This window comes from Microcaecilia unicolor, chromosome 3 (genome assembly GCF_901765095.1).
Source record: "Microcaecilia unicolor chromosome 3, aMicUni1.1, whole genome shotgun sequence".
In the NCBI taxonomy this organism is placed as follows: domain Eukaryota; kingdom Metazoa; phylum Chordata; class Amphibia; order Gymnophiona; family Siphonopidae; genus Microcaecilia; species Microcaecilia unicolor.
In genome coordinates this window covers 197,442,542-197,453,944 of record NC_044033.1, presented here as the reverse complement: position 1 = coordinate 197,453,944, position 11,403 = coordinate 197,442,542, and the positions used below count along the sequence as shown (strand labels likewise).

The window sequence follows — 11,403 nt, the reverse complement described above, 5'->3', positions numbered from 1 at the left end:
GGTGTCCAATACAACCTTACAACAGCTCTGTAATAACACTAAGACATGGGGTGGCATCATGCTTTCCCATTTAAAGATGTTGCCTACTGGGATAGGATGTCTGATCGCCCCAGGCCCTCCACCATTCAGGAAGAACCAGGCCAATGTGGTGCCTCCCTTTCCAGCACCTCTGTAGACAGCAGGGCAGCTGTTCCACTCACCCACTAGAGCCTACCCTTTGGCTCACTCTGTTTCCAATTCTTTCTTTTTGTTTGGGTTGCACTGAAGCTAATATGTTTGAGGCCTCATCAAAAAAAAGCCAGTTGTCTTAGGAGGAATCTTTTTTTTTTGTCTCAAGATTAATAATCCCAAACACCTTCCAATTAGAGAAATTCAGTCTTAGAGAGTACACAGCATCAGCATAGACAGGGCAGCCTGAGGCCACAGGACCATATGCAGAGACTCGTTTGTATAAGGCAGTAGGGCTAAAAAGCCAGGCAGTATGCTTAACACAATCACTCAAAAGTAGGGCCGGCCTGAGGACAGACTCAAAGCTGGGCAAGAGAACACCATGTGAGTGGGTAAAGGATGAAAGACCCAGGGACAACACTAGCCACAGCCTGGTAACCAGCAGGTTAGAACATCCAGAGACCAAGTGGGTGGGAGGCATCATAGTGATGGCAACTAGGTACCTTCTAGTAAGAATACAAGATGATGGCAGGTCTTGACAGCTTCAGTGAAGTAAGATGTTGGATTAAATATGGGATGGAGTAGGGAACAATATCTTGGCCGAATCTCTTCATAAATACAGGCAATACATTTTAATATATACAAATGGTCAGCTCGGCCATGAATAACTAGAAAGGACAGATGCAGACACCAACTCTCATGCACAGGGCAAGAATCTCCCACTGCACAAGGCCCACGGGAGAGCAGGAAATGCCTGCCCAATACAATGGAACCTGTCCCAACCCTGGCACAGCAAACAAACCCTACAAGGCACTGTAGCCCATTTCGGATCACACAATGCAGGAAATACCAACTGTCAGGTTTAAACCTGCTGCTCCTACAACAGGAGTTTGGGGAGCTGAGCAAGGGAAATCTGAAAATCTCCTCCTTACAAAGCACTATGCTAGTAGCTCTGTGCCTGGGTTGGTTGGCCTTTTTTCTGACGTAATCTGTTACACAGCTAGAGGCTATGAGCAAAGGAAAGATGTCTTCCTTCAGGGTGACACTAGCCCCATTTTTACTACAGTGATCAACATTAACTAAAAGCGAGGGAAGGGAAACACAAGACAACCTCCCCATTACACTTCTACTGATATCACTTGAGTCCCCCCTCCCTCACACACACACACACACATATATATATATATATATATGACAAATACACTCTTCCCCCACCCAAGAGATCACAGGACCTACAGTGGCCCATTTCAGTGGAAAAAGAGCCCTGCCATTTATTAAACATCCTTGAAACAAACAGAACAAAATAGACCAGCACGGTGAGGGATGCAGCCTAGCCACAGCTGAGCAACCACTGGCCAACTCCAAGTCCGGAGACAGGGGTTATCACAACCACTACCTGCCCCTTCTGGTCCTTTTCTTCTGCCCACCACCCCTACACTCAAATATTGCAGCTGAGGGAATGAATGAGGAATGTTAAGTCCCCAGTGCTGGGAACAGACCCCAGGGGGCTGCTTCCTGTGGTCACTGCTAATACATCATAAACAAATATGCCAGACTTGAAAGAGGAACCCTTCATCTGCACCCCAAACGTGAGGAACAGCAGCTGGCAGATCTTCTCTGAACATGAAAAGCACAAACACCGACAGAAGGTAAAGCTCACACTGTCAGACAGTGCAAAAGCTTTCCATCTCTCCCAGTTCTTCAGGCCATGACCATCTCCTGGCCCCCATGAAGGATCTGTGGGCTTTTGCAAGGGAAGCTACAACCCCTGACTCATACAGTACAAAAGGCCCTGGAGGGTGGGGAATCGTAAGGCACTCCCAGCCCCTGTGGGATCAGCTTGTCACCACAGACATGTCCAAAGGCTTAGGGTTTCGTGGTTGTGGCTTTTATCCTTCATTGTAAATCCTTCAGGATCAGACCCAGTGCATGGGACAGTCACTGCTACTCCTGTCATCTACCCATTCATCTTGCGAAGGCTTGAGCGGTTCAGGGAGTTTCTGAAAGAGAAAATGAAAAGTAAGCAGCAAGGTAGAAGCTACGTCACCCTCCTTCATGGAAGTATGTGCAAGTACTGGTATTACCTGTTACCCGAAAGAGGTATTACTGGTGTATATAACTGAGGGATCTTGCGATTGATGAGCGGATTAAGAGCCTCCTTAAGCCGGTGGAAGTTTCGCTCCAGCTCTCGGTGATACTCTCGCTGGTCAGTGCCAATTAAGGTCTTATTTTTCCGCAGTGCATCTTCACACCTTAGAAGAGCAGAAACAAATTAAGATTCACGGCTCATAAATGTAAGGGGTAAAAACAGTTGATAGAGCAAAGCTGCGACATACGGAACTCGGTTACAGTCACTATGATGGTAAGATAATGAGGGCAGACGATTAGAGTATTTTAAGCCCAAAGTGTACCCACTAGCATAAGAGGTATATTTATACAGTATGGACACAGCTCCTGTCAGTGGGAGCCATCAACTGCCATGGATGACTGCCCCCCTCCCATTCCATAGTCTTGGGATATGTCCGTGCTGCACTGAGTGCAGGTTACCCAACCCAGAGTGCTTTCCTGGCCTGGTACCTTTTGTTGAAGTCTTTGAAACAGAGTCGCAGCTTGTTGTGATGGCGGTAGAGTTTGGGGTCATCAGGAATTTCTGCCAGGAAGACCTGAGCCACCTCCAGGGGCCCCTAAGCGGGAGAGAAAGCCACAGAAAGGCATCAGTACTTCCATGAATTCATGGTCCCAATCTAGCAGCTTTCAAAGACCTTGTGAAGTGTACACAGGAAAAAATGTCCCTGGTTTATGTTTGTTTCATTTATAAGAGAGAAAACACGCAAAGAAAAAAACATACAAACTGAAAAGAAAACACAAAAATGAAGGGCCCTCCCCTCGTCCCCCAAAACATTCTCACTACATTGAAACCCCTCCCCCCCCAAAAATGCCTACACCCTCTCCCCCAACTCCGGATATTCCCTCACCACACCCAAAAAAACAAAACCACCTTCAGCGCCTCCCTCTGCCTGAAATTCCTTCTCTACACCAAAAATCTGCAGCCTCCGTGTTGGGGATTCCGGCGAGGAGGTCAAGGTGGTTTAGAAAAATACTTCAATGCCCTCCTCCCTCAGGCAGTTCCTTCTCCACATACACACAAAAAAACGTCTGTGCACCCCCCGCCATTTCCCACGTCCGAGAAAATAGTGCCAACCTCAGCACTGAAAAGCTCCACCTTGAGAAAAAGGATCCAGCAGGGCAGAAATGACTGGGGATCTCTCTTGGCTTTTAACTATGACAACCCCGCCAATCAAGTAAAGGATGGGATATGGGGGTGTTTCAATTTTTAAATGTCATTCTTTTCTCATTTCTAAAAGAAAAAGGAAATCTCTCCTCCCCTTGAATTTCAGAGGGCTTTCTTTTTCCATTTTACAAGGTTTCTCATAGTATTAAAAGACGAGCGTTCATCCCTAGTAATGGCACGGGGCATAGAAATGCACATATTCCCATGTTCTACAAGTGACTGCTCTTCACGAATAGAAGGTAGAGACATTTGTCTCTTTTGCACACCAATGCAGACAGCTGCCCGGCAGTTGTGTTATCTCCAACTCCTCCACTCCCCATCCAGCTCCTGTTCCTGAAGATCACACTTAGTCATTACCCAGTTGACACCAAATACCCTGCAGTCACCTGATTGACAGTGGTCCCCACACAGCCCTGTAGGACCATTTGCAGCATCTTGGCATCAGCGGGGTCTTGATGGGTAGCAAAGGCCAGCTCCTGGGTCTTCTTCTGCATGTCCTCTATAGCTACTTCAATGGGCAGAAGAATGATCTGGAAAACAAGAGGTCAGGACGCATCTTTACTCCATGGCCCTTTGAGGCATGACAGCCTGAGATAATTTCGCACTCACACACCACCCACAACTGCTGTAAGGGGACAAAAGCAAAACTCAGAAAAAGGGGAGCAGCCATGTCAAACGGCCAGCCTGAAACAGGAAGTAAACGAGGAGGGAGGAATACTAGCTGGGTGTATTGGGTTGAGAACCCCAGTCCTTGATATCACAAACGGGCCACTGCAACATAATTTATCTGGGTTGTAAAGAAACATTATGAAAAAAGTGGCCCAACTGCTGTTTAGGACATCAAAATTTGATCGAGAAACACCATTGTTTATTAAATTACACTGGCTTCCTGTGGAAACTCGGGCTATTTTTAAATTATGCTCTTTGGAATTTCTAATATTGTATGGACAAACCCCATGGTATATGCTAAATCTTAGCAATTGTGTAAATACTTCTAGACGTTATCTAGATTTTCATTATCCAAAGCTCTTCACTGGTTACTGATATGTGCACAAATAGAATTTAAATTAGCTCGTCATGTATTTAAAATTCTCTATATGGACTAGGATCAGTTTACTTAAATGATCTAATTTCTATTAAAAATAGAGGTCCATTAAATAGAGCTATATATTGTTTTACCCTTTACAAACGAGGGCTCTGGACACATCGGTTTTCTATCAAACACTTATCTTGGCCTTGCCAAACCAGATAAGATCTCTCTCTTCTTACAGTGCATTCTGGCATTCTTTGCAAAATATTTGACATCATAGTTGTAAACTTATGTCATCATTTTTTACCAAAATGATGCTTACTGTATTTTTCTCCATCTAGTCTTCCCGTAAGCTGCTTTGGACTATATTAGTTGGATAAAAGAGGGTAGATTGGATAAATCTATTTGCTTTATTATTTCTCTATCAGGCTGCTAAATGGTGGAATCTATTGCCTACTTCAATAAAGGGTGCTTTTATAATACAAACTTTCGCTAATCCTTGAAAACATTTTTGATTCGAAATTGTGTTCTGCTTACAAAATGAGAGATACATGATTTGTTTCTATTTTGTTACGATTCTAGGTATTCCTAGCTTTTCTTTGGGTTAGCTGTACTGAACCTCGCAAGGTTCAAATGTAATGCGATAAACTCCTCCCCCACAAGACACAGATTCAGGATGCAAACACAGCACTGTCTGGCCAGTCCTGGGTTGAGCCAGCTACATGCTGGGATTCTGGACAGGCCCAGCCTTGGCACGACGCACCTCCTCCTTCTGCATGACGTTGATGCGGGTCTTGATGTAAGGGAAGGCGTGAGAGGTGGTGAGGATGGTCTTCCGCTTGTACTGTTCCTGGAGATCCCCGTGGGCACGGCCGTCCAGTGTGAACGGCGTGCAGAACATGAAGGCACGCAGGTTGTAGTTCTTGTCGAAGTATGTGACTCGGTCCTTCAGCTCATACGTGTCAAAGAATGGCTCCACATATGTGATCTGAATGTAGGCCTGCAAGGAGAGTTGGAGAGAATTAATCAGCTCGACTGCTGTACAGAAATGCTCGGATTAGAAAAAAGTTAAACACACTGTCTCCTGCGCTTCCTGTAACCACATCTCCTCTTTACAGTAACCGAGCGTATGAAAAATAAGTCATTATAGTGTGTCTGACAGTGGCAGGGCAGACAAAGATTCATTTTCAAACAGAAAAGGCTACAGGGCTTATGGATACAACCCCCTACCCTGTCATGCAGAATGTAAATACTACACGGTACTGTTTATCTTGTTACAAGGTTCATATAAACTCAGTTCATGCCGCTGTCTCCTTCATCCAGAGAGACAGAGAGAGAGATCAACAGCAGGAGTGGCCGTAATCCAGGACCACTGTATAGCTAAAACAAAGTAACAACGTACTAAAATTTAACTAAACAGAGTCTCAGCCCAGCAAATCGACACACAGCCTCTCCTCTCACTCATACCTTATTGGAATCCAGCTTAGCTTTGTCCACAGGGTTTGAGTCCTTAATAATTTCTACCATTTCATCTCCAAAGCGTTCAGAATAAAATTCCTGAATGCAAGATTTAAAAAATACATCAGTTATAACACACAGAAGGTCTCTTCATCCCTCCTGCCAAATTTTGAGCACTTACACACATGTATTCAAGAGTGGATTTAAGCATTGCGTTATTGAAGACATCTGGCAGCTGTACCAACACTGGGCAGAAGAAGGAACCCAACAATGGTGTTCAAGAGCTTTCCAGGAAGCTCTTTGCTGAAGGGAGACCCTCTGGTTTCCAGAGCTCATGCACACACTTTAGTGTTGAACCTGAAAAAACACATGATGGCTCTGCAGAAAAAGATTCTGCATTTGCCAGAACTCATAAAAGTGGTGCTGCTGGCTAACTGGCAGTATGGAAGATTTTATAATCCAAGCACCAACCTCAGGGATGCAAAATACGAAAACTAGGGTTTGTACTGACAAACCTCATGTTCAGAGAGAATGACAGGAAGGATAGCGAGAGGGAAAGAGAAATGGGCAGAAGTGCAGAAATCTTTCTGCTCAGACCGCTAGATTCCTGAAAATGTTCTGCAAATCTCTTCCCTTCTCACCACTCCACCCTCAAGTCAATGCTAAATCAATAGCAAATGGTCCCCTGGCTCTCTTTCCTGGCTTAGCTGGAAATATGGAGCTCGGTTTCTCCAAAATTTCACAGAACCAATGACTTGTAAGACTTTACAGAGCACCGTCCCCAGCCTGAGGGACAGGAGTCCGAGGCAGGAATAGCCCAGGTTCTCCTGTCTTGGCAGCTACCTTCTGGCCTTGGAGAGACCTGGGACTCGCACATGCCTGCGATTCAGAGCTCATCTCTCTCATGAATTTACAACCTCACCTTCCCTTTCTCCGGTTCCATCCAACTAACTGAAGTTCACTCTAGCCCCCTATGTTCTGGCTACTGCTGGCCAGCTGGAGTACCCACTGCTGCCAATTATCCAGAGGCCTCTACACCCTTCCTTTCCCTCTCATTCAGTCTGGGTGCTCTATCAACTCCTTAGCACTATAAAATTCATCCCACCTGAACCCACCCCCAGGCCCCTACCTCCAAACGGTGGGAAATCTCAGCCAGCTTGGTGATGGATGGCTCCTTGTACACAAATTCCTGCTCATCCAGATCCCCAAACTTGCAGCCGTAGAAGCCCACCCGGAAGTAAGTGCCGAACATCCTCTGATGTCCTGTAGGAGGCCAAAAAGTAGGCAGATAACAGAAATATTGGGTGAAATGAGATGACAGAGCTGGGGATTAGAACAAGGGTTTACCCAAGCTGACACACAGTGACCGGGCCTAGGTAACGCCTTATCTCCCTCCCTCCCTGAAGACATGGAGTTTTGTCACTTACCCAAATCATTCACAGGAGGGGTCGGAGCAATCAAGAGGAGTTTCAGAAAAACAAAGGAAAATACAAAAAAAAATTATAAATACATAATGACCAATTAAAAGACTTACTCTCTACCCCGACCTTTGCCTATACACAGAGACCACTACACAAGGACAGCAGGTACCAGTGCTGGTGTGATGCCCTAGGCCAACATTTGCTCTGGCGCCCACCCCCAACCTTCATCTCCGCCACACTCAGCTGCCAACACTGCCCCAGGTTTAAACACGAGAACAGGAAGTGGTGATGCCAGCGGTCGTGCAAAGCAGAAAGCACAGCAGTAAGAGCAAGACGTGCTCTCACTGCTGGTGACCGTTGACCTTTGGCACCTCAGGCCAGTGACAGCCAAGACCCAAACAAGCAGCTCTGCCCTGCTTTTCCCTTCCCACCTCCCTGACAGCACACCCCAGAAGCACAGCCCTTGACCGATAATCAATGCATCCCCATGGCTTGCGTATGTTGCTGCCTTGGATGCAACCCCATTGTCCAAGTTGCTCTCCCTTTCGAAATACTGTGGCTCAGAAAGCATGCAACAGACACACTGAACTATCCCTTAAGAAAATCATTTCTCCTTCTCTGCTGCGCGACAGGAACACACAATGCGCAATCCTATAAGGAACAGATTGCAGAAGGCAGGTCAGACTTACAAGGGATGGGCGTTGCTGCATCCGCATCCAGTCCTGGGTTTCACTATAACTATACTAACTTTTAGTATCGTTGCATCAAATTTTTGGAATAACTTTGCCGGATCTGAGATTGGAAACTTCAACTTTAAGGTTTAAAAAGCCCTGAAAGCTGGGCTATTCAGGCAATCTTTTGAGAAGTATTTGATGGTTAATGGTGTTGGCACTCCAGGATGATGCGTGTGTCGGTGGCTGGGGGTTTTTCTCCCCTACGTGTTCCTGAGGTTTTTGTTAATTACCATAGTCTTAAGGTTTCAATTGTTGTCCTACCCTTCTTCTTTGGGCCTCGTCTTATATTTGTTTCTTTTATTCTGAATTATTTTACCTATTGTAAACTGCTTTGATGTACTTTTGTTTAAAAGGTGGTATATTAAATATCACAAAATAAATACATACATACATGCTAATGTCGCAGGAACTCAGGAAATGAAAGCCCGTCTGAAGCTTTTGCATATAATGGCCAACAGTGCGCTCGCTGCTCCGTCAGCCCCATGCGTAACATTATATACTTCAAAAATAGCCAGAACTTACACCTGTACGGGAACCTCGGAGGTCCAACATTCAAGCAACAGCCACAAATCCTTGTGTTTAAACACGGGAAGGCAGAGGAGCTGGGAGTCTATTGTGCCGTACGCCTGGAATGGACCTATTCAGATCTAGGCTAAAAGCCCACCTTCTTGAGGCTGCTTTTAATTCTTCACCCCTAGTCACCTCATTCCCATATTTGTCCTGTTTGTCTGTCTTGAATGGATTGTAAGCTCTGTCTGTTAATGTGTTTTGTGTACAGCACTCTGTACATCTAGTAGTGTCCCAGAAATGATAAACTAACAGTAGTAGTAGATCTGAAGATGGGGACCAAGGTAGAAGAGCAGAAAAACTGTCCTGAATAAGGAGAGAAATTCTATTAAGCATTTACTGCTGGCAGATGGGATATATCCATAGCAGTATGAGCCAACTGCAGGGACGGATTGGTCTTTTTGTGCTGTCACCAACTGTCATTCAGAGCACCCGGATGCTCTAACTCCCTCTTTCGTGAGGACCTTTGCAAAATCTCAGTTCGGGCACAGAGGGCAGGTAACTGAGTGGCACAGCTAACTGCAGCTCTCTGGATCTTATCTGTAGATTTTGGGGGTCTCTTTCTTGGTGTTTGCATTCTGCCTCTCTAACACTGGAAGAAACCCACGCGGACACCCCAGGTACGAACACTCAAGGGTGATATGGGGAAGAAGGGGTGTGGATGGCTTTACATTTCGCCCATTAAAGGCAGCAGCTCAATGGTTCAAAGGTTTTACTGGGAACCATACCAAGCTAAGAACGTACAGACACAAACCCAGAAGCACACTAGAAGGTAAAAGCAGAAAATGAAAACAAAGTGAAACTCAAAATGTTACAGACAAAAGCATGCAAACCCGACGCTATTTTGTGCTTCAAGGACCCAACACCATATGGAGATTTTCACATACTAGCTGTGGCAGGGCTCCCCACCATCACTGTGCCCCATTCTCCAGAGGGATGCCAGGATGGGCAACTAGGGACTTTAGTACTGTAGATGGACAAATGCAGAGTCCAAACTGCATCCTGAGTTTTTGCTGAAGCTCTCCCTGTAGCTGCTATAGGAGTCAGGATGGAGAAAGGATATGAGGAGGTATTAACCCACCCTGATGTGACTAATGCCAGTGCCTTTTAAAGCATCTAGAAAAATGTACCACCTACTAATCAACATGCAGAAGAATAAGAGGCTAAGGATTACTGCAAGACAGGGGTGGGCAACACATACGTCAGTGCTACCCCTAAAGAACCACAATATTACGTTAACGTTGGAACCAGATATACAGAGCTGTATAGACCACTTTGATAAATAAGTAAAAATTTAATGACAAAAACAAACTGCTATTCTGAAAATATTAGGAAAATACAATATTTCAAATTGCCAAAACTCTAGTTAATGATGTTTTCCATGTATACTTCCCATGCTCATCCCTGAGTTAGGACAAGGGTCCCTTCCATCTTCACTGCTGGGATTTGTACTCACATTGGCATGACAAGTGGATGCTGGTTCTGCTGAGCTCTACCCTATTATTATCACCGGAAGGAATAGCCAGGACAGGGGATCTGCCCAGCCTCATACACCAGTATTAATTACCCTGCACCGCGGAGCAGTGGCACCTTGCTGGGCCCACGATAGATCAAAACCATTCCTACTCATTTTGGTTGCTGCTGATTTGATGGGCTGCATCTGCTGTCATTTTTCTTTGGTTCTATGTAAGGCCACAGGACAGGGGTGGAGAGGGGATGAGGAAGCTTGTGCCAGTAGAGTTATTACACGCACACATAGCAGTAAGCTGGAACATGTTTAATTCCACTCCCCGCTCACGTATGTAGATCATGCATTGCAGCTGCAAGCTGGAGGAGGATGGAGGGAATACATCCGCTACACATAAGCCCTGTGAGTTTTATATATACACAGTGCAGGATTCATATTAAGAACCCAAATCCTATATTTGAAAGGTTACACCACATGCGAGGTGTCTCTCATGCCTTTATAACAACATGTTAGAATACAAGACCCACTAAGATACCCTGAACTTTTAGTGCATGGTAACAACATTGAAATCCTACCTCCCAGCCAGAACTCTGGTGAACAGCAGAGAGAGAGAGAGAGAAAAAAAGAGAAAGACGGTTAATATGCACTCAGCAACACAGCCCCACCTCCCCATACCAGGATTCCAGCCTCTCCATACAAGTAACTTCAGCCCAACCTCCTTATAGGTAAAAAGCCTCCCTAGACAGCTTCCACCCTTTAATCTTGGTGCCCTGATCTCTCCATACAGGTAATGTGCCATTTTTTTTAGAAAATACCAGACTATTAGTTTTTATTGGCTGTATGTATTTTATTGATTTGTAATGTTCCTGGAGATAGCCCAGTTTATTGGGGTTTTTTTTTTTGTTTTGGGGGGGAGGAGGGTTGTGAGCCACGCTTAACTTTTCTTGTATGTGTGGGATACAAATGTCATGTAATAATAATTCCCTCTCCTCAGCATCTCTGAACTTACACAGTACTTTATGGGTAATGAGCTGCTTGACTTCAAAACAGTTAGCTCTTACATCAGCTCTCTCTATAGTTTAACTTAGTTATACTTTCTATACTATCCTTCGATTCAATAGCTAAACATATAAGATCCAATTTACTGTAAGTACAAAAATTTTAAAATTATCTTGGAAGTAACACACTAGCCCAACTTCACATATGGAGACATTAGGTCTTACCTGATAATTTTCTTTCCATTAGTACCTCCCACTATTCCAGAA

The 11,403-nt window shown here is 45.0% G+C and overlaps 1 protein-coding gene across 6 annotated transcripts in view; it reads right to left on the bottom strand.

Annotated features, from left to right (window-relative positions):
- Positions 1-412: 412 nt before the first annotated feature.
- DOCK6 (dedicator of cytokinesis 6) overlaps positions 413-11,403 on the bottom strand; it is a 62,481-nt gene continuing 51,490 nt past the window's right edge. For 3 of the 6 annotated variants that reach the window (XM_030197004.1, XM_030197007.1, XM_030197005.1), the window contains 8 exons: positions 10,714-10,728; positions 7,078-7,203; positions 5,958-6,047; positions 5,254-5,490; positions 3,847-3,990; positions 2,746-2,852; positions 2,253-2,420; positions 413-2,168 (listed from right to left, as the gene is read on the bottom strand). In XM_030197004.1, coding sequence (XP_030052864.1) covers positions 2,126-2,168; positions 2,253-2,420; positions 2,746-2,852; positions 3,847-3,990; positions 5,254-5,490; positions 5,958-6,047; positions 7,078-7,203; positions 10,714-10,728 — 930 coding nt within the window. In that variant the 3' untranslated portion in view covers positions 413-2,125. The remainder of the gene's footprint in view (positions 2,169-2,252; positions 2,421-2,745; positions 2,853-3,846; positions 3,991-5,253; positions 5,491-5,957; positions 6,048-7,077; positions 7,204-10,713; positions 10,729-11,403) is intronic. The other 3 variants (XM_030197008.1, XM_030197009.1, XM_030197006.1) reach the window with 2 other exon arrangements.